The sequence below is a fragment of the Onychostoma macrolepis genome, chromosome 16, assembly GCF_012432095.1.
Source record: "Onychostoma macrolepis isolate SWU-2019 chromosome 16, ASM1243209v1, whole genome shotgun sequence".
In the NCBI taxonomy this organism is placed as follows: Eukaryota; Metazoa; Chordata; class Actinopteri; order Cypriniformes; family Cyprinidae; genus Onychostoma; species Onychostoma macrolepis.
Genome location: NC_081170.1, coordinates 2,182,620 through 2,206,186, shown reverse-complemented (window position 1 = coordinate 2,206,186; position 23,567 = coordinate 2,182,620). Strand labels below are relative to the sequence as shown.

At 31.9% G+C, this 23,567-nt stretch overlaps 2 protein-coding genes across 3 annotated transcripts; both read left to right on the top strand.

Annotated features, from left to right (window-relative positions):
- Positions 1-2,314: 2,314 nt before the first annotated feature.
- LOC131521769 (protein lifeguard 1-like) lies at positions 2,315-12,178 on the top strand. Of its 2 annotated transcripts, none has more exons than XM_058746815.1 (7): positions 2,315-2,482; positions 5,699-6,026; positions 6,114-6,223; positions 8,262-8,462; positions 8,550-8,678; positions 9,593-9,736; positions 10,765-12,178. In XM_058746815.1, the coding sequence occupies exons 2-7, from the start codon at positions 5,714-5,716 to the stop codon at positions 10,912-10,914; spliced, it is 1,047 nt and encodes a 348-aa protein (XP_058602798.1). In that variant the 5' UTR covers positions 2,315-2,482; positions 5,699-5,713; the 3' UTR covers positions 10,915-12,178. The 2 variants fall into 2 exon arrangements, with proteins under 2 accessions (XP_058602798.1, XP_058602797.1); XM_058746814.1 differs by having other exon boundaries at positions 2,317-2,482; positions 6,111-6,223.
- A 1,683-nt stretch (positions 12,179-13,861) lies between these two features.
- On the top strand, positions 13,862-23,567 carry grinab (glutamate receptor, ionotropic, N-methyl D-aspartate-associated protein 1b (glutamate binding)). Its single transcript, XM_058745667.1, has 7 exons — positions 13,862-14,030; positions 16,218-16,488; positions 17,815-17,927; positions 19,509-19,709; positions 20,421-20,549; positions 21,798-21,941; positions 22,967-23,567. The coding sequence occupies exons 2-7, from the start codon at positions 16,233-16,235 to the stop codon at positions 23,114-23,116; spliced, it is 993 nt and encodes a 330-aa protein (XP_058601650.1). The 5' UTR covers positions 13,862-14,030; positions 16,218-16,232; the 3' UTR covers positions 23,117-23,567.

The window sequence follows — 23,567 nt, the reverse complement described above, 5'->3', positions numbered from 1 at the left end:
CAACATCAGGGCAATAATTAATAATTTCCAATCTAATAAAGATATTACAAATCTGTCTGGAAGAGGACGTGGGTCTATTTTATCAAAAAGCAAGGCGAGGAGGAGAGTTTGAGTGGCTACAGACTCTCCAAGGACCACAGCTGGAGAACTGCGGGAAATAGTTAAGCCTTAGGGTCAAAAAGCCTTTAAAAAAAAGATCAGACAGCTCGTACATCACCATGCGTTGTTTGTGACAGTTTCATGAAAAATCTAGAAAAGAAAATGCTCTCATCCGAAAACAAACTCCAGCATATTCATTTGCCAGACTCTACTGGACTGTGTTTTATGGTCAGATGAAACTAAAAAAAGAGCTTTTTAGCAGCAAACACTCGAGATGGGTTCGGTGCACACAGGAGAAAAAGTATACTGCTGTATCTTTGCTGTAATGTTGTGGGCTAATCAGGAAGCAACGTAGTAGCCTGTGGTGTGCCACATTGCTTCCTGTACTTATGTTACTTCCTGATATCACATGAAATATATGAAATATTTCCTGTCAGAAGGATCATTGACGACAGAAAGTTGACGGTGGTGCGCAAATCAAGTTACTCCTCCCACTTCTGGTATTTTTACTGAGATTTCTTATCCCGTGTGAACTGGCCATTAATATTACAGACGTCCTGTTAAAATTACATTACTCCAACTAATCCCGTCCAATAGGGCTATAAAAGACAATATTAGACAGATTAATTGATTGTAGTGTAATTTTCAGAATTCACACAACATACACACACACACATGGTCAGAATTGTTGGCACCCTTGGTAAATATGATCAAAGTAGGCTGTGAAAATTAATCTGCATTGTTAATCCTTTTGATGTTTCATTTTAAAAAATCACAAAAATCTAAGCTTTCATTGGATAATAAGAATTTAAAATGGGGGGAAATATCATTATGAAATAAATGTTTTTCTCTAATACACATTGGCCACAATTAACGGCACCCTTTTATTCAATACTTTTTGAAACCTCCGTTTGCCAAAATAGTATAGCCCTGCTAAAAAAAAAAATAAAACAATAGAAGCCCAATAGAAGCCATCACAGAAATTCTAATGGTAAAATACCATTATAAACCATTAGCTTTTTCCAGTAAACCATTACTAATTTCCTTTTTGTAGTGTGTTTTGGGCATTTATCCAACAGGATTTAACATCCCACCAATAGAATCCAACACATACCAGTAGACACCATTATAGTTTCCATTAAAACCAATACAATTCACATTATAACCATTAAAACCATTACATTTTCTATTGTGTTTTGGGCAGGGTTCTATTGGTTTTTTTCAGCAGGGAGGAGTTTTCTCCTATAATGCCTGATGAGGTTAGAAAACACCTGACAAGAGATCAGAGACCATTCCTTCATCCAGAATCACTCCAGACCCTTTAGATTCACGCCTATATTGCCAAAAGTATTGGCACCCCCTTCTAATGAACTTTAGTAATTTCCATGAGTACAAATCTTAATGCTTAAGCATATAGTGATATTCTCAGGAATTGTGTGCTTCTAATTTCATAGCAAGAGTTCGGACAGGACCCTTTTCTATTCTAACATGACAATGCCTCTGTGTATAAGGCAAGGTTCCTGTAGCTCAATTAGTAGAGCATGGCGCTAGCAACACCAAGATCATGGGTTCGATTCCCAGGGAAAGCAAGAGCTGATCAAATGTAAAAACTGTAACTTGAATGCAATGTAAGTCGCTTTGGATAAAAGCGTCTGCTAAATGCATAAATGTAAATGTAAATGTAAGGTTCAAAAAGAAATGGTTGATTGAGTCGGTGTGGAAGAACTTGGCTGGTCTGCAGAAAGCACCTCTAGTGTGACTAAATGCAAACCTTGAGCCAAAACCTCATCACCAAACACCAGTGACTTGTACATATGGATACAGTCATTCTAGACACTTCAAAACTGTTGCAACAGAGATGGAAATACAATTTTGAATGGGAATTGTATTGGTTTTAATGGAAACTATAATGGTGTCTATTGATATGTGATGGATTCTATGGTGGGATGTTAAATCCTATTGGAAAAATGCCCAAAACACACTACAAAAAGGAATTTTGTAATGGTTTTACTGGAAAAAGCTAATGGTTTATAATGGTATTTTAATGGAAACCATCGGAATTTCTGTGATGGTTTGTTTGTTTTTTTAGCAGGGATGAATTATGTTTCCATCTTTGTTGCTACAGTTTTGGAAGCACCTTTTTCTGTTCTAAAGAAAGGCATGTCCCAATGCTTTTGTGTAGCCTACATATACTGTATGTATAGAAGTCACTGTGTCGCAGCTCAACGGAGTAGTGGGCTGTACTTTACTGGAAGACGGGAAGCGCGTTCACGAGAGCAGGAGTGTTTTTACTAAGAATTTTGATTCAAATCTACAAGTTCAAGTTTATTTTTGCGAGTTAAGAGCGAAAACCTCAGTTTTACTCTCCATCCCGCAGCGAAATGTAAGTTTAGATTCTCTCTTCATCACTGAATTGACTTTACACCATCGACTGTAAAAAACACTAACTTGTGTCTTTTGTTCTCTTATAGTGTTACTTTGTTATTATTAGCACTCGTAACGTTATATTTATATTGCATATTGTGATAGTAATATTATCGTCATTGCTTGGTAAAGCACTTTTAATGATTTTCTTGTTTTTCGCCACTTTTTTTTTTTTTTTTTTTTTTGATGTTGAGGGGAACAATGTTCCCTCAATTTTTTTTTTGTCTTGCTGAGCAACACTTTTCTCTGTTTGGAGGACATTTTGGCCACCCGAGCAAAAACATTCTTTATCTGTACATTCTTTATCTTTATCTGTACAACTTTTAACTTTAATGTGCTATTTATATTTGATTTGACCCTTGATGTAACTAAATTAAATTGATTACCTGAGAAAAAATGTTTTTTTACAGTATAATACACTGCAAAAGTTGGGGATCAGAAAAGGTTTTTTTTGTTTTGTTGTTGTTGTTTTAAGAATACTTTAAATATTTTAATATACTTTAAAATATAATTTATTTCTGTGATGCAAATCTGTATTTTCAGCATCATTACTCCAGTCTTCAGTGTCACGTGATCCTTCGGAAATCATTCTGATATGCTGATTTATAATCAATGTTGGAAACAATTGTGCTGCTTAGTATTTTTGGGACCTGTGATATTTATGATAAATAAAAAGTTAAAAAGAACAATGTTTATTCAAAATAGACATTTTGTGTTACAATATACACTACTATTCAAAGGTTTGGGGTCAGAAATATTTCTTTCCTTCTTTCTTTTTTTTTAAAGAAATTAATACTTTTATTCAGCAAGGATGTGTTAAAATGCCTTACTGTCTAGCCGGTGTGCCCTCTTTAGCCACTAGAGGACACTCTTCTTCCTTCACGGACATTCTGTTATGAACTCCATTTCCCATAATGCATTGCTCGAGATGATTGTTTGCAGCTGCTTCCATTTGTATCATTTGGGTCCTGCCTATATAAGCTGTGTTTGTCTCTATCGATGCCATGGAGGTTTTGTACTGTTACACTGCTTTAATATTAGAAATTGCAATAATATTTCACAAAAATCACTGTTTTTTTCCCCCCTGTATTTTTAAAATAAATACAGACTTGATGAGCATAAGAGATTGCATTAAAAGACAAAAAAAAAAAATCATTATTCTTAATTTATCCAGAATCTCCCAGCTCTAATATATGAATATTTATATATATATTAGTGCTGTCAAATGATTAATCACATCCAAAATATAAGTTTTTGTTTATGTAATATATGTGTGTGTACTGTGTATATTTATTATGTGTATATAAATACACACACATACAGTGTATATTTTGAAAACATTTACATGTATATATTTATATAATTTATATTATATATAAATATATTTAATATACAAATATAACATATTTTTCTTAAATATACACATGCATGTGTGTGTATTTATATAAACATAATAAATATACACAGTACACACACACAAAACTGTTATTTTGGATGCGATTAATCGCGATTAATCATTTGACAGCGCTAATATATATATAAATAAATATAAAAAAAATTTAAATATTTGATGATAAATATAGATAAACCATCGGGAATAGATAACTTAGTTTTTATGGTGCTAATAGTCGACTAATAAGTTTATTGCCAGTTCTTAGTAAAGTGTTTGAAACGATAGTTTGTTAACAAATTCAATTCTTCTTTAAGGAAAACAGTTTGTTCTCTGATTTTCAGCATGCATATCGAGTAGGACATTCAACAGGAACAGCATTAACACAGATAACTGATGATTGTTTAGTACAGATTGATGATAATAATTTAGTAGGAACATTATTGTTGGATTTTAGCTCCGCTTTTGATGTACTGGATCATAAATTATTGCTTGAAAAATTGAAATGCTACAAATTTACTTCTCAAGCTGTGCAGTGGTTTAAAAGTTATCTGACTATTAGGAGGCAATGTGTATTTTATAATGGAAGTTATTCGGAAGTGAAAGAGTTGCAATGCGGTGTGCCTCAAGGAAGTTGTCTAGGACCATTGTTATTTTCTATTTTTACCAATGACCTTCTTTTGGTTTTAAAGCTTGCAAGGGCAGTTATGTATGCAGATGATACAACATTATATCTACCAGCAACATCAATTGAAAAATTATCTGCTGATTTAGATGAGGAGTTACAATTAGTGGTAAATTGGGTACGGAATAATAAGATGGTTCTAAATTTGACAAAAACCAAAAGTATTGTGTTTGGATCAAATTATAAACTTAAACTTAAACCACAATTCAATTTGTCTGTAAAGAGTGTGCCTATTGAACAAGCAGAGGAAATTAGACTTCTTGAAGTTACTCTTGATAGTAGGCTGAAGTGGTCAAGTCAGATAGAAAATATGGTAATAGTTATGGGAAGAGTTAAAGTCAGTTATTAAGAGAAGTGAAACATTTTTACCACAGGATTGCATCTCTCAAATTGCGCAAGCAATGGTTCTTACTTATTTAGATTACTGTCCAGCGGTATGGTCGAGTGCATCAAGTAAAGACTTTTACTTTAAAATTACAGTTAGTTCAGAATAGAGCTGCACGACTAATTTTGAACTGTAATAGATGGGTTAATATTATGAAAATGCACAAAATTTTAGGTTGGCTTTTGGTGAAAGACAGGGTAATTGTTTCTCTGCTTTGTTTTATAAGAAACATTTCAGTATTGAGAGCTCCAAGTGTATTGTACTGTCAACTTTTGTATAGTAGTGCTAGTCATAATTTTAACACCAGGCATGCATCAAAAGGATATTTTCTGCTTCCTGTTTCAAAAACTAATGCAAAGCAACGGACTGTAATGTATAGAGGAATGAAAATATGGAATTAATTGCCATCAGACATTACATGTTTTTTGTTAAAGAAATATTTAATGGTACAGTACTAAGTAAATTGTTGATTTTGATGTTATGAATGAAATTTGGGTTTGTATGTTTTATTGTATTGATTTTTATTGTTATGGATTCATGTAATTTTTTTTTTTTTTTTTACTTGTTGGACCCCAGGAAGAATAGCCTCTACCATGGTAGTGGCTAATGGGGATCCAAATAGATAAATAAATATATATATATATATATATATACTGTATACTTTATATATTTATATATACTGTATATACGTATACTTTCTTTCTTTTTTTCACAGAACTGAGATCCAGTCATGTCACAAAACAAAAACGGCTACACTCGCTTGGAAAACCCACCTCAGTTCAGCGAGGTGAATCAGCTGCCGCTGCCGGGCTTCATGATGCCGCCGCCGCCGCCTTATGATGCTGGTGTTCCTCGTGGAGGATCGAATGCTGGTGTTCCCGTCGTTGTACCCGTCGTACCCCCGTATGCTCCACCGACGGCTTTTGGGAATCCCATGTACAGACAGGGAGACTCCGGATATCCACAGCATCCATATCCTACAGCAGCTCCTTACATTACAGATCCTTACAGAGGCGGACCGTACAAAAAGCCGCTTCCATACGGTAAGATATTTCAACCTCACACGTGGCAATTTTGACAGATGTTCTTTGTTAATAAGCTCTAAACTAAGTTTTGTTTTGTGAAAGAAGTGGCAATGGGTAAGCCGGGACACAGCGATCTTCCTCCAGGCTATGAGAAGAAGCAGTTCGACAGCTCAGGACTCGATAATAAAGTCGTCAGAAGCCTGTTCATTCGGAAGGTAAACACTGATACAGAGCAAACGTCTCGGTTACGTCACGTAGCCCCCGTTCCTTGAAGGAGGGAATGGAGATGTCACATCAGAACGTACTGATGAATTGGGATCCCTAACAAAGCACCACTACTGCTGCCCCTTCCAGCACCCCTAGTAAGCCACCTGATCCCCCCGCAGCTATTGGGCGGAAGATAGGACAGGCTTACGTGGAGAGAGTCTATTACTGTTGTTCCTCTTGACCCACACAGTAAGACTCTAAAAAATTCTGGGTTTAATACAACCCAGCGCTGGGTAAAATATGGACAAACCCAGCGACTTGGTTGTTTTTTTAACCCAGAAGGTTGGGTTAAACATTTAAAAAAACAATGTTTGTCCACATTTTACCCAGTGATGGGTTGTATTAAACACAGCATTTCTTAGAGTCTTACTGTGCGCCAAAGCCCAAGAAGAAGCCCAAGAAGAAGCAACACTCCTAGTAGAGTGCGCTCTCAATCCCAGCCGAGGAAGAAGGGCCTTATCCAGTGAAACGATCAGTTATTTTCTAAAAAACTTTACAATTGATATACTTTTTAACCTCAAACGCTCGTCTTGTCTAGCTCTGCGTGAACTCTGTTTTTTTTCGGTTCATGACAGTTAGGGTATGTCGAAAAACTCCCATCTCATTTTCTCCTCCAACTTCAAAATCGTCATACATCGCTGCAGAAGTACCGACCCAGTGTTTACAAAGTGAACATGCAAAGAAGGTCAAACACCCTTTATAAAAAAAGGTAAAAGTTGGAGGAGAAAATGAGATGGGAATTTTTCGACATACCCTAACTGTCATGAACCGGAAAAAACAGAGTTCACGCAGAGCTAGACAAGACGAGCGTTTGAGGTTAAAAAGTATATCAATTGTAAAGTTTTTTATAAAATAACTGATCGTTTCACTGGATAAGGCCCTTCTTCCTCGGTTGGGATCGTTTAGAGCCCTTTGAAGCTGCATTTAAACTGCATTTTGGAAGTTCAAACTCGGGGGCACCATAGAAGTCCATTATATGGAGAGAAATCCAAAAAACATAATTTCTTTACAACTGAAGAAAGAAAGACATGAATATCTTAGATGACAAGGGGGTGAGAAAATTATATGTAAATTTTTGTTCTGGAAGTGAACTACTCCTTTAAGAGCACTGTCTTCATTGACAGAATTTTCAGTTCTGCAGAACGCAGCGGTTCAAAGGGGGCTCTCTGCAATGCCATAAGCACCAGAGAAAGATCCCAAGAGGGTACGGGGGTTAGGGAGAGGAGGATTTAGTCTCCTCGCACCCCTCAGGAACCTGACGATCAGGACGTGCGTTGCACCCGCTTCCACATTTATACCCACGCTGCGGGGCGGAGCACGAGATGCAAATCTCGCACTCCAATGTGCATTGGCTCATTTAGTTTACACTCGAAGATGATAGGGCTCTCGGGCGAGATCCCAATTTGTCGGTACTTTCCAACTTGACATTGAGTGTGACCTTCATTACAGGATCTATGAAAGATTCAACAGATTCAAAACAAGGGTCAAGTTCATCACAAAGCGTCATGTTCACGTGCATATTTTGAATTAGTCTTTATTTTTTGTTAGACGTTTCTGTCATTTTTAGAATTGAAAAAAAATGTCTGTATAGTTTTTATTTTTTAAGGAATTATTTGTTTTATTTTGATATTTTTAACTTTAATTTTAGTTTAAGTTTTAGTAATATTTTTAGGCATTTGTCTTTTTTTATTAATTTTTATTTCATTTTTATTTTTAGTTATTTTAGTACATCAAGTTGAGCTAAATCAAAATGAGAAATGTTTGAATATTTTTCGATTTTTTTATTTAAATTTTAGCTAGTTTTAGTATCTTTGTTTTATATGTCTATATATTTAATACATTTTTGTTTTAGTTTTAGTTATTTTAAAATAAGGTTATATATATATATTTTTTTTTTTTAATTATTATTTTATTTTATTAACCCTGGTATGACACCCGTTAAAACCCATTAGTGAGTTTTGATGTGGTTTAATTTGTGTTTTGCAGGTTTTTTCGGTCTTGAGTCTTCAGCTGGCCGTCACCTGCGGCTTCGTGGCCGTCTTCTGTTTCGAGCCTCATGTCAAGCTGTTCGTGAAGCTGAACGCCTGGACGTACTTGGCCGGCTACGTAGCCTTCCTTGTGCCCTACCTAGTGATCATGTGCTGCGGAGAGTTTCGCAGGAGGCATCCGTGGAACCTCATTTCTCTGGTGAATTTCTGATGAGGTGTTTTTAAATGTAAAACAGACTTAAATTCTCCTTTCATGCATCGTAATGAACGGTTTCTTGCGTTTCAGAGTATCCTGACGCTGGGCATGTCCTACATGATCGGCGTGATTTCCAGCTTCTACGACACTGATATCGTGATGATGGCTGTCGGCATCACGGTGCTCGTCTGCTTCACGGTCATCGTCTTCTCTCTGCAGGTCAGCACTCGTCTTTCTGTTTTAATAACAACACACTTTCATGACTGTTGGATTTCTATGTTTTTAATTGCAATGTTAATAAAAGTACTGCAACCAAAAGATTGTCGAAAACATCTGCCCAGTGTTAATTTAATATCTCTGATATACTTTTATAATTTGTGTTAATATTTTAAAGTGAATTATTTTTCCTTTTTTGTGTGTGTGTGTAATTTAGTTTCTAGTTTTAGTAATTTTTAGTAATTAAGTAATTTCATTGTCTTTTTTTAAAACAATATGTCTACATAGTTTTTATTAATTTTTACATATTAGTTTTAGTTACTTTTTAATTCAGTTAAAATTTTAAGTTTAGTTTTAGTTTATTTATTTAGTTTTAGTTATTTTAGTAGTTAAGGTTAAACTAAATAAAAATGAGAAAGGTTTCCTTGGAAACTAGCTGAAATAAAATAAGTTTGAGTTTTTTAATATTTAATTTGATTTAAGTTAACATTTATTTTATTTCAAGTGATTAAAATGTGTTTATGGTTTTAGCTAACCCTGACTTTAAATAAATAAACACAATTTATAAATATATCAACCTTTATTAATTTTAATGATTTTAGTACATCAAGTTAAATTAACTGCCAACTATATTTAATTTCAATTACCTTTTATTTTATTTCAATTAGCGAATGTAGTTTTTTTGTGGTTTAGTTTTAGTTAACAATAACAACTCTGTTTTCCTGCATTGATGTGAACAATGTGCTTAAATACTCCTGAAGTATTTCTATTGTATTGTTCAGAACTTTTGTTTAGTAAATACTAGTTATGAACTAACGTCTTGTACAGTAATAAAAGAATCGGAAGCACAAGAGATATGATTCCCATCCCGCATCTACATGAGCAGATTTTAATAAATGTCTCCTGTTTAATCGCAGACCAAATTTGACTTCACTTCCTGTTACGGCGTGCTGTTCGTCTGCCTCATCGTCATGATGTTCTTTGGGATCTCTTGCATCTTCCTGTACTACAGGATTCTGGACCTCATCTACGCGTCGCTGGGCGCGCTGATCTTCACCTGCGTAAGTCATCGCTTTTCTACAACACGTTTGTTTAGGGCAGGGTTTTTCAGACTGGGCTAGACGAGTTGATTAAAAGCAAAAAAAAATATTAAATCATTCAGATGTAAAATTAAAATAGATATAAAACACTTACTAAAATGTATTGAATCAAAATGTAAAATAATAAATAATAAATAAATAATAATAAAAAAAACCTAAATTAAATAATGCTAAAAATGTATTAAATTATAATGTAAAATAAGTAAATAAATGGTTTATTGTTAAAATAAATAATTTAACAAACAATCTTTACTAACATTACTAACAATGTATTAAATTATAATGTAAAATAAAATATATTATTTATTATTAAAATAAATAAAAACCAATCTAAATAAAACTCTTACTAAAAATGTAATAAATTATAATGCAAGATAGATAAATAATTTCTTATTTATATTGTTTATTTATATTATTATTGAAATACATCATTTTAAAATAATTAAAATAAATTAAAATAAACACGTACTTGTGTGAAATTATGATGTAAAACAAATAAGTAAATTATTGTTAAATATATTATTTTACAACAAAAACACTGAATACCGAATAATACAAATGTATTAAATTATAATGTAAAATAAATAAATAATTTATTATTAAAATAAATCATTCAAAAAATAAAACTAAAATGTATTAAATTATAGTGTAAAATAAGTAAATAAATGGTTTATTATTAAAATAAATAATAATAAAAACAATGTATTCGATTATAATGTAAAATAAAACAAATTATTTATACATTTACATTTACATACAAATGTAAATGTAAATTATTTATTATTAAAATAAATAAAAAACAATCAAAATAAAACTCTTACTAAAAATGAATTCAATTATAATGCAAGATAAATAAATACTTTATTATTTATATTATTATTGAAGCAAATCATTTTAAAATAAATTAAAATAAACACTGCTGTAAATAAATGCTTCATTTTGATTCATATGCAACAGAATAAATGAAATAACATCCTATTATATTGCAGTTTTTGGCCGTGGACACGCAGCTGCTTCTCGGTAACAAGAATCTGTCCGTGAGTCCCGAGGAATACATCTTCGCCGCGCTCAACCTGTATCTGGACATCGTTCAAATCTTTTCATACATTTTGCGAATCTTTGGAAAAGGCAGTGGCTAAAAGTCCTTCAGTGAAGAAAGAAACCCATGCGATATGGCTGGGTAATAAAATATCAGTTTCTCAATTTGAATCGATTCACATTTTTACAAAACGATATTGATTCTCCAGTCCCAAGAATCGATTAGTCTAGCCTGTTTTCAGATGAACTGAACATTGTAGCGCGCCTCCCATCCAATAAATCGCAATAAGCTTTGTGATTTGTTACTTCTGATATGAAACAGAGTCTCAAATTTCAAGTTCTGTCCATTTTATTACAGTATTCAAACAATAGATGCTGTTTTGGCACTGTTTTTAATGTGGAGTGAACTGATCATATCCTCCGCTTTAATACAAGTTACAGCACAAAATAAACACGAACGAACATTCAAAGGTATGTTAAAAGGAAGAGTACAACTTTCCTGTCTCATGTAATCACTCAAGCAGTGTTTAAGCCATGGAAAGACATCAGTATAACAGTCACGTAACGTCACATTTACCTCAGACAAAACATACTTGGTGACCATAAACTCGTTAGTCAGCTAGAAACATTAACTCTAGAGAGGAGCATTTTGCTAAATATACTGTATGCACCATATAACATATTCATTATAATTTTTACTTTTTCTTCAATGTTTAATGCATGTTTGAATAAATCTGTCAAGTTAAACATTTTTATGACAGCCACTGTTTAAATGTTTATATTTCAAAAAACGAATTGGAGTAGAAATATAATTATGTAATTGGAACTTTATTATTATAAAAACTTCATTTAAGCGTTTGTATACAAATCAGTTCATTTTAACCTTCAATATTATAGTAATGTAGTACCAGCTGACTCTAAAATGTAGATTTTACAGCATTAGTTGAGAGTTTTTTTTTTCCTTGAGAAAATAAATCATGTACTGTAGCGGATATATATCCAAAATAATAAAATCGAATCTGGAATTGAATCGAATCACTAGCTTGTGAATCAGAATCGAATTGAATTTTGAAGTTTGTGTCAAAACCCAGCCCTACCATGCGACCAATTAAAGATAAAGTGTGTTGTTTCCTTCTGTATTAAAATGCTTTCTTGTTTCCCACAGAGACGACTACGATTAAACCGTTTGTGCGTCCTCTAATGTATAGCGATGTGAAGCTCTAGTGCTTATTTTCCTGACCTGTCAATCAATGCTATTAACATAATCAAGAGCAAATACACTGATTCATCTTCCACTCTGTTTACAGTATGTTATCCTTTATATTTTACTTTTAAGAAGGGAATAAAGACATTTTATCAACAAATTCACAGTTTTTTCTTACATTCATCTGCAGTGGTTCCATTCTGGTTCTGACTCTTGTGCTTTTATCAGAGACCGAAGTCAAATCATTTGTGGTTGATCGGTAAATCAGAGTAAAATGGATGAGAAAAATAACAGTAACCATAAACTGTGGCATGAAATGAACAAGCTTAAAATGGTCTGGTCAGTCATTCAGGTAGCAAAGGACCAAAGTGTGTTTTTATTTCCAATGGATGAAGAAACATCAATTATGTGCAAAAAATGAGTTAAGGTTAAGGTTGTGAGGCAAGAGCAGATATAGTGCAGATGCTTGAAAAGATCATGAAGCATACTGTAAATATAGTGCATGTCATCCTTGCACAAAAGCACAAATCTTTAATCTCTCCAGGGAAATATGTTAGACTTTGAGTTCATTAATTAGATAAAGTTATTAATTTAAAGGCGTAATTCATGCAAAAATTTACATTTTACTCAGCCGCAGATTAGGATGAGTTTGTTTCTTCATCAGATTTGTAGAAATGTGTCTCTGCATCAGTGTCTCAGCAATGGATGCTCTGCAGTGAATGGGTGCCGTCAGAATGAGAGTCCAAACAGCTGATAAAAACAGCACAATCCAGTCCATCAGTTAACATCTGGAGAAGACAAAAGCTGAAACAAATCCAGCATTAAGACGTTTTTAACTCAAATACCATAGAGTCCATAATAACACTTCCTCCAGTGATATATATGTATATATATTATTTCAAATAGTGAGAATATTTTTTATGATTTTACTCTCAGTTTTATTTTAGTTAACTATAATAATCCTGGTATAAGCACACTGTGTTTTATAAATAAATACATACAGTTCATTTTATAGTTATTTTTCTGAATTAATTTTTCTTTTTTTGACTTTATGATGCCCTAAAAACAAGTTTTGTGAAACAAATTGTTGATATAACCTCAGAAAAGCTTTGTGGAGAGTCTGGTTCTTCAGTGAAAAACCTAAACTTAACCCACGACAAACCCCACATAAACCATCAAAAAATAGAACTGTATTCTGTTTTACAGATAATCACAATCCAAAAACTTTAAAAGAAGAATATGTAGCAATGTGCTTACAGTAACATGCAGCAAACACTGATGTCTGCTGGAGATGATGACAACCCACATGAAAAAATACTATAGTGTTTTTGAACCATATACTATAGTAAAGTGTATTATACTGTATATATTATAGTATTTACAACACTTTGTTAATGAATGCTACAACATACTGTAGTATGAACTATAGTGAACTATAACAAATACTGTAGTATACTTTAGTTTGACTACAGTGAACTGTAGTGCAATTGTAGTATAATATACTCTATAGTTGTAGAATACTTAGTACAGTATTGGGTAAAGTATTTTGTTTATATTAGCCTACTATAGTTGTTATATTACCACAGCAACTATAGAATTATCACAACAAAGTAATTCAAGTACTTTACTATAGTATGGTTCAAAAACACTATAGTAGCCTATTTACTCTAAATTACTATAATATTTTTTTTTCAGTTAGTACGTCTTTTACTCTTAGCAATTAACATTGCTTATTTTATCTGAATCTATTTTTGTATTAAAGTCACCTTAATGATTCAAATATATAAAATAATCAAAATTAATTATGTGCATAATATTAAAATATAAACGAAACTAGTGACTTTTGCGCCGATAGGCGGCGCTCGTCTGATCTTTCTGACGGAAGCGCGCTCGCGAGACGAGCCGGAGTGTTTACAAAGAGAAGATTGTTTTGCTTAAAATCTACGAGTTAAAGTTTATTAGCTTAATTAAGAGCTTAAACTTCAGTTGTTACTCTACAGTCCGCATCGATAAGTAAGTTCAGAATCTCTTCTCATCACTGAAGCGAAATCGAAAGTGTGTCACGTTTCGCAACTTTACACTGATTTGTCTCTTTTGTTCTGTTACAATGTTACATTGTTACTGTTATAGATTCATATTGAATAATGGGACGGTAATTGTTTGGCAGAGCTCTGTTACAGCGTGTTACTAGAGATTTGTACAGTTTTTCGCCACTTCTTTTGATGTTACAAGGGAAGTAATATCAGTGAATGACAAAAATGGCGATATTGAGGCCTGGAAAGGTATAGAAGTTAATAAAACATTATAGTAAATGTATTTTTAACGTTATTCTGTAAAATATTTAGTAGTCTAGTGATTTATTTATTTGGTTTTGCTCCTTGGGTAAAACCATCATCACACAAGAGTGCAATTTGTAGACTTAATTGATTTTAATATAGCTATCTTATTAAATATATAAATATATAGATAACACACCATATATGCTTGTTATATTTTATTTTTCTTAAGTTTATCATATTTTATTTTCATATTTATTATATATAATTTATTGTTGTATCGTATATGTTATATTATTATGTATAGTATAATAAATTATATATTGGCCTAATCACTTTTACTCACATACACACACACACACACACACACACACACACACACACACACACACACACACACACACACACACACACACACACACACACACACACACACACACACACACACACACACACACACACACACACACACACACACACACACACACACACATACATACATACATACATACATACATACATACATGCATGCATGCATATCACAATTTTGAGAACCAAATACAAATATGCTATACATGGAAATTATATATGAAGAAGTGAATGTACATTTTATAGTAAATGTATTTTTGTTGTTAAAAATATTACATAGAACAGATATTTCAAGATTTTCATACAGTGAGGATGGTATGTAATATGTTTTACATAACGTTATATAAATACCTTGATACATGATTTTATATTATATGAATAATTTATGAATAATTCAGTAATTAGAATAATATATATATATATATATATATATATATATATATATAAATTTAAACTGTAATCGATTGCTGTGATCAAAGCTCAATTTTCAGTATCATAACGTCACATGATTCTTCAGAAATCATTCTAATATGCTGATTCATTATCAATATTAGAAACAGTTTTTTGCTGCTGAATATGTTTTTCGAATCTGTGATACTTTTTTCAGGATTTTTTGATGAATAAAAAGTTAAAAAGAACAGCATTTATTCAAATTAGAAACACTTTCTAACAATAAAAGTATTTGCTAACACTTTGTATCAATTTAACATCCTCGCTGAATAAAAATATTAATTTCTTTCAAAAAAAAGAAAAAACAAATTACTGACCACAATAACGGTAGTGCATATTGTTACAAAAGATTTCTATTTTAAGTAAATATTGTTCTTTTTATTCATCAAAGATTCCTAAAAAAAGTATCACAGGTTCCAAAAAATATTAAGCAACACAACTGTTTCCAATATTGATAACAAATCAGGATATTAGAATGAGGATATTCAGCTGTGCATCACAGGAATAAATTATATTTGAAAGTATATTAAAATGTGAGCCTGGAGCACAAAAGCAGTCTTAAGTCGCTGGGGTATATTTGTAGCAATAGCCAACAATACATAGTACGTGTCAAAATTATTAATTTTTCTTTTATGCCAAAAATAATTAGGATATTAAGTAAAGATCATGTTCCATGAAGATATTTTGTAAATTTCCTACTGTAAATAAATCAAAACTTAATTTTTGATTAGTAATATGCATTGCTAAGACAACTTTAAAGACGATTTTCTTAATATTTAGATTTTTTTTGCACGCTCAGAATCCAGATTTTTAAAATATTGTCTGATCCTAACAAACCACACATCAATGGAAATCTTATTTATTCAGCTTTCAGATGATGCATAAATCTCAATTTCCATAAATTGACCCTCATGACTAGTTCAGGGTCACAAATAGAAAACAGCTATTTTACATTGTAGTAACATTTCACAGTTTTACTGTTGTTTTTCTGTATTTCTGATCAAATAAATGCAGCCTCGATGAGCAGAAGAGACTTCTATCAAAATCATTAAAAATGTGACCAGCAGTGTAACACAGTATCTCTTTATCTCTTTATTTTTCACAGAAGTGAGATCCAGTCATGGCACAAAACAAAAGCGGCTACACTCGTTTTGAAAACCCTCCTCATGTCTCCGGCGTGGATCAGCCTCCGGCGTATGAAGCCGCTGTTCCTCCGAACGCTGGCGTTCCCGTCGTTATTCCCATCGGACCGCCGTACCCTCCACCCAACGCTTTCGGGAACCCCATGTACGGACCGGGAGTCTGTGGATATCCAGCGCAGCCGTATATGACCGATCCACACAGCGGCGGAGCCTACGAACAACCGCTTCCATACGGTCAGTGCTGGGAAGATTACTCTGGAAATGTAATAGGTTACAGATTACAAGTTACTCTGTCTAAAATGCAGTGTTGGGCTAGTTACCCAAAGAATATAATATATTACTCATTACTAGTTACTCCTTTCAAAAGTAACATTGTTACTTTACTTTACAGTAATTAGTTACACTACTAGTTACATTACCGTTTCTTCACGCCCCACAGAAGTATTTCTGCCTCATCATTTGACCAAAATCCACATTGGATCGCAGTCAGAAGTAATTACAAACACTCAATAGTGATTAACAGTGACATTCTAGTAGAAGTGTTGTATTCATCTCATTAATTGTCATGTGCAGCTTGAAGCTAATTGTAATTTCTCCCTTACCGATTATATTTCATTATGCATTATATCAAATCAGAGGGATGCAACGCCAGAGTAAAGTAAAGCCACAACTTACACAACAGTGTTCAGATCATCTTTTTTTCCTGACAAAATCAATATAATGCAATATTAGTAATTAGTTACAGTAAAAAGTAATATTATTACAGTTACTAAGTAACTAGTTACTGCCCAACACTGCTAAAATGTAACTATTTCAATTACTTTATTAAAGTAATGTAACTGATTACATTTCTAATGTTTTCAGCTGTTACAATGTTTCATATTTACATTACAGTATAGTACTCATTTTAATCATTTAATCATTTTAAAGCACAGCCACCACGAAATCAGACTTTAGCACTTTGTTTTACTTTGAGATCATTCTGAGGTTAAAATACAGGTTTAAAACTATAACAAGAAATAGTTTAGTAGCTATGATACCGATTTTGAAATCAAATCATTGCATGACAGAAAACACTGGCATCTAAAGGCTGGAATACACTACACGACTTTTAAAATCTGAACAGATTTTTAAAACACTAGGCATCATACACTTACCGACTATGCATCGTACACTACGTGACTGAAGATCATACACTACCAGACTTTAAAGTTGTTCCGATCACAACGAACTCACGCAGAAACGTGCGCCTTGTTGCTAGGAGACGCATGACAAATGAAAACATATGTGTTCTAAAATCGGCTGAAAATATCAAACATGTTTGATATCCTCCGACTGGATGGAGTCAAAGTCTGAAGCTAAAATATCGAAGTCTGTGATCATCATACACTACGCGATTTTCTGTGGAATCTGTCAGCTGTAATCTGCAGACTGGCTCTGACTTTCCTCAACTAGCGTCAACTTCTTCAGACTGTAAAATTGGGGCAAAAATCGCGTAGTGTATTCCAGGCTTAAGAGTGCTTTGGGAAAAACAGTAAACTGAGTTGTGTTTGGTGGCAGAAGTGGCGATGGGTGATCCGGGACACAGCGATGCTCCGCCGGACTACGACAACGAGCAGTTCATCGGCTCTGGACTCGATAATAAAGCCGTCAGAAGACTGTTCATCCGCAAGGTATTGCAACACTGAGCAATCTGTGGATCAATAAAAGAATCGAAACAAGAGTCAAGTTCATCAGAAAGCATCGTGTTCAGATGCAAATTTTAAGTTTTCATTTGAATTTTAAAGTTTTAGTAATCTCGTTGTTTTTGTCATTTGTTTAGTTATTGTAGTATTTCAAGTTAAACTAAATGAAAATGAGAAATGTTATAATTATTATAATTTACTATTATAGCTTTTATTAATATTTAGAATTTGTCTTTATTTTTACATTTTTAATTGTAGTTAAAAGTATTTATTTAGGTGTTTTTGTCATTTTTATTAGTTTTATATATATAGCCTACTATCTCATAGTATATATCTATATATCCTACATACACACACACACATGGAGAATAAAGCAAATTACAAACCATAAGATAAATACAATAGATACACACACTTTTTTTTTTCAGTTTTAGTTATTTTAGTACATTAAGTTAAACTAAATGAAAATTAGATATGTTTGGTTATATTTTCCATTTCAATTTTAGTAAAAGGTTTAGTAATTTTGTTTTTGTCATTTTTATAATTTTTTTTAATGTCTTTATTTTTGATTTTGAGAAATGTTTGAATTAGTTTATATTTTTAGTTTTTAATGTAAGTTTTAGCAATTTTGTTGTTTTGTCATTTTTACATTGTTTTTTTCATGTCTTTAGATTTTTTTCTTTTAGTTTTAGTCATTTCAATACACTAGTAAACTAATAAAATGAGAAATGTTTCCATTTTTATATTTTTCATTTTCATTTTAGTTATTATTATTAGTTTTAAATATGTCTGCGTTGTTTTTATTAACTTTTTTATTTCAGTTTTAGTTTTAGCTATTTTCTTACATCAAGTTAAACTAAATAAAAATGAGAAATGTTTGAATATTTTTATTTTTCATTTTAATTTCTGTTATAATTTTAGTAAGTTTATATTTTTGTCATTATTATTATTATATATATATATATATATATATATATAGTGTAGTTTTTATTTTATTTCAGTTTTAGTTATTTTAGTACATCAAGGTAAACTAAATGGAAATGTTTGAATGTCTTTTTATTTTTCATTTTCATTTTAGTTAAAGTTTTAGTAACTTTGTTGTATGTTTTTGTCATTTTTATTTTATTTCTGTTTTAGTTATTTTAAAACAAGTTATGTTTATATATTTTTCCAGTTAGTGTTTATTTGTGACTCTGGACCACAAAACCAGTCATAAGGGTCAATTTTTTGAAACTGAGATTTATACATCATAAGAAAATCTGGAATCTGAGGGTGCAAAAAAATCTAAATATTGAGAAAATCGCCTTTAAAGTTGTCCAAATGAAGTTCTTAGCAATGCATATTACTAATCAAAAATTAAGTTTTGATATATTTACGGTAGGAAATTTACAAAATATCTTCATGGAACATGATGTTTACTTAATATCCTAATGATTTTTGGCATAAAAGAAAAATGTATAATTTTGACCCATACAATGTATTGTTGGCTATTGCTACAAATATACCTGTGCTGCTTATGACTGCTTTTGCAGCAGTGAGTTTTGAAGTGGTTTTATTTGTGTTTTGCAGGTTTTCGCGGTCTTGAGTCTTCAGCTGGCCGTGACCTGCGGCTTCGTGGCCGTCTTCACTTTTGAGCCTCACGTCAAGCTGTTCGTGATGAACAACGTCTGGACGTACTGGGTGGGCTACATGGTCTTCCTCGTGCCCTACCTAGTGATCCTGTGCTGCGGAGATTTTCGCAGGAAGCATCCGTGGAACCTCGTTTCTCTGGTGAATCTCTGATCTGGTGTTGTTAAATGTAAAACAGATTTAAAGGGGTGGTTACATTTACATTTAGTCATTTAGCTTTTATCCAAAGCGACTTACAAATGAGGACAATAGAAGCAATCAAAACCAACAAAAGAGCAATGATATACAAGTGCTATAAGTCTCTTTTTTTAACGTTAGTTAGTGTGTAATGTTGCTGTTTGAGTGTAAACAATATCTGCAAAGTTAAGAAGCTGAAAGTTCAATGCAAACGGAGATATCGTCTTTTAAAATTCTGTCAGTTTAATGCCTACAAAACGGCTCGTAGGGACTACAACGAGCTACTTCCTGGGTTTGTGACTTCACAAACCCAGATAAACCCCGCCCCCGGGAACGTGCAGCAAAGGGGGCGGGGCCATGCTGCGCTGCTTTAGAGAAGAGGAATAGTTTAGATGCGCACTAGAGGAGGATTAGCCAATCACAACACACTGAGCCAGCTAACCAATCAGAGCCCATCGTGTATTTTTGAGCAGGAAATGATCAGCACGTTTATAAGAGAAGAGAGAGAGGTGTGGAATAATGGTAAATTATGTAAAAAATAATGCGTTTTTTTTTTTTTAAACGAAGCATTAACACATAAACCCATAAACACAATCAAGCCTAGAACAAAACCAGTCAACCACCCCTTTATTTTCTCCTCTCATGGCTGGTAACGAGTGTTTTCTTGCATCTCAGAGTATCCTGACGCTGGCGATGTCTTACATGGTGGGAGTGATTTCCAGCTTCTACGACACTGATATCGTGATGATGGCCATCGGCATCACGGTGCTCGTCTGCTTCACGGTCATCGTCTTCTCTCTGCAGGTCAGCACTCGTCTTTCTGTTTTAATAACAACACACTTTCATGACTGTGATCAGGGCTGGAAATCAAGATCCGCTCGTGAGCAACAAACACTTGTCCATTTCCATGTTTATAAAAACACTGCAACCGAAAGATTGTCATCAACATCTGCCCAGTGTTATTTTAGTATCATTGATTATTATTTTATAGTTTTCTCTTATTATTTTGAGTTTCAGTAATTTAGTTATTTTTAGTATTTTATTTAAAGAATGTCTATATATTTTTCTATTAATTTTTTATTTATTAGTTTTAGATTTAGATATTTTAGTACTTCAAATGAAAATGAAAAATGTTTGAGTTAATTTAAATTTTTTATATTTTTGATTTTAATTTGAGTTAAAGCTTTAGTAATTTGTGTTTCTATCATTTTTATTATGTTTTAAACATGTTTATATAATTTGTAATATTTTTATTTCAGTTTTAGTTATTTTAGTACATCAAGTTAAACTAAGGGAAATAAATAAGTTTATTTATATTTTATTTCAATTATTGTTTATTTTACTTTCAATTTATTTTATTTTGCTTGTTTATTTTATTTATTAGTTTATTTCATTTAGCGTTTATTTTATTTCAAGTAACTACAATTCTTTAATGGTTTTAGTTAATGTTAATAACCCTGAAATAAAATAAAACATTAAAAAAGCAACTTAATTTTAAAGTTTTAGTAATTTTTTTGTGTATTTTTGTCATGTTTATTAAGTTTTTTTTTTTTTTATTTATATGTAATAATATATACTGATGTTAAACTGAATGAAAATTAGAAATGTACATTACTATATATAAAAAATATACAAGTATGTTTTATTTCAGTTAACTTATTTTGTAGTTTTTAAAGTAGTTTATGGTTTAGTTTTAGTTGATAATAATGAGAACGGAATGATGTGATAAATGACCTTCATTTTAAGGTGTCCTTGTTACTGTGTAATTTTATATTCAAGTACTGAGTAATATTAATTAACTACATGTACTTACTATATGGTTAGGATTAGGGCTTGGTTTAGGGTTACTTGCATGTAATTATGCATATATTTATTGTTATTATAATAGGAAGTACATGAAACATGTAAAAAGGACACCTTAAAATAAAGTGTTACCAAGTATTTATTTTGTATTGTTCAGTATATTTTAGTAAATACTTATGGACTAACATCTTGTAGAGTAACAAAAGAATCCGAAGCTGATTTTAATTGCTGTTTCCTGTCCAATCGCAGACCAAATATGACTTCACTTCCTGTTACGGCGTGCTGTTCGTCTGCCTCATCGTCATGATGTTCTTTGGGATCCTGTGCATATTCATGTACAACAGGATTCTGGACCTCATCTACTCGACGGTGGGCGCGCTGATCTTCACCTGCGTAAGTCATCGCTTCTCCAGAAACACATGAAAAACTACAAATTAATCAAATCATGAAGGTGTAAGATTAAATATTTCTTACATAAAAACAACCAAAATAAAACACTTACTAAAATGTATTAAATTACAATGTTAAATAAATAAATGAATAAATAAATAAATAAAACAAAAAAGTATTAAATAATAAAAATTCAATAAAAGAAAATGCATTTAAATAATTATGTAAAATAAATAATTTATTATTAAAATAAATATTAAAAAGCAAAATGAGACAGTACTAAAATGTATTAAATCATTATGTAAAATAAATAACTTGCTATTAAAAATGATTAAAAACAATTGAAATTCATTACTAAAATGTACTAAATTAGAATGTAAAATACATACATAAATAGTTTATTATTAAAATAATTTTAAAAACAATCAAAATAAACATTATTAACAATATATTCAATTATAATGTAAAATAAAATAAATTAAAAATACAAAAATGTATTTAGTTATAATGTAAAATAAATAGATCATTTTTATTTTTTCATTTATATTAAAATAATTTTAATATAAAAAGACTTACTAAAATGTGTTCAATTATAGTGTAAATTAAATAAATAATTATTAAAATAATAAATATACAAATATAATATAGGTATAAAATGAAAATGTAATATGAATATAAAATTAATATTATAAAATAAAAACTAAAATTATAATGATAAATATTTTTATTTTAAAATAAAGTAAAATGTATTTAATTATAATTTAAAATCTATTTATTATTAACCTAAGTAAATAATAAAAACACTAACTAAAATACTACACTATAGCTGCATGTCTCGTGATCATTATATTTCAGAGAACCGTAAACATGCGAAAGTCTTGAGAAATGATTGAAGTAATAACTTAAAATCTCAGGGGTACTTCAAGCAAATATTTTATGTCAGGCTGAGAATCCCTGCTATAAATAAACGCTTCATTTACACTCATACACAACAGAATAAATGAAATAACGTCATGTTTGTGTTGCAGTTCTTGGCCGTGGACACGCAGCTGCTTCTCGGGAACAAGAATCTGTCCCTGAGTCCCGAGGAATACGTCTTCGCCGCGCTCAACCTGTATCTGGACATCATTTATATCTTCTTATACCTTCTGCGGATCTTGGGAAGAGGCCGTGGTTAAAAGTGCAGCGCTGGAGGAAGAAACACATGCGAGCGGTTACAGATGAAGCGTCTCATTTACTTCTGTGTTTTACATTTGCTTTCTTGTTTTCACTTTCATATGCAGAGAAGGCTACAATGAAAGCGTTTGTCCGTCCTGAAACGTAAACGATGTCCATCAGTGCTATTAATATAATCAAGAGCAAATGCACTGGATCTTCCACTCTGTTTGTTTATGTTATCTGTTCTTGATTTTTATACATTCTGTTTTTATCTTAAGAAGGGAATTTTATCGACAAATCCATTTTGGACTTTTTTTCTCACAAATGTGACCCTGCAGCACAAAAGCAGGCATAAGTAGCACAAGTATATTTGTAGAAATAGCCAACAATACATTGTATGGGTCAAAATTATAAATTTTTCTTTTATGCCAAAAATCATTATGATATTAAATAAAGATCATGTTCCATTAA

What these genes read in the sequence shown, in the direction of transcription:
- LOC131521769 (XM_058746814.1), top strand. Translation starts at nt 5,714, where the DNA reads ATGTCACAAAACAAAAACGGCTACACTCGCTTGGAAAACCCACCTCAG. An exon ending in GAAGCCTGTTCATTCGGAAG is followed by an intron (nt 6,224 to 8,261) that starts GTAAACACTGAT and finishes TGTGTTTTGCAG; the next exon opens with GTTTTTTCGGTCTTGAGTCT. An exon ending in TCATCGTCTTCTCTCTGCAG is followed by an intron (nt 8,679 to 9,592) that starts GTCAGCACTCGT and finishes GTTTAATCGCAG; the next exon opens with ACCAAATTTGACTTCACTTC.
- grinab (XM_058745667.1), top strand. Translation starts at nt 16,233, where the DNA reads ATGGCACAAAACAAAAGCGGCTACACTCGTTTTGAAAACCCTCCTCAT. An exon ending in GAAGACTGTTCATCCGCAAG is followed by an intron (nt 17,928 to 19,508) that starts GTATTGCAACAC and finishes TGTGTTTTGCAG; the next exon opens with GTTTTCGCGGTCTTGAGTCT. An exon ending in TCATCGTCTTCTCTCTGCAG is followed by an intron (nt 20,550 to 21,797) that starts GTCAGCACTCGT and finishes GTCCAATCGCAG; the next exon opens with ACCAAATATGACTTCACTTC.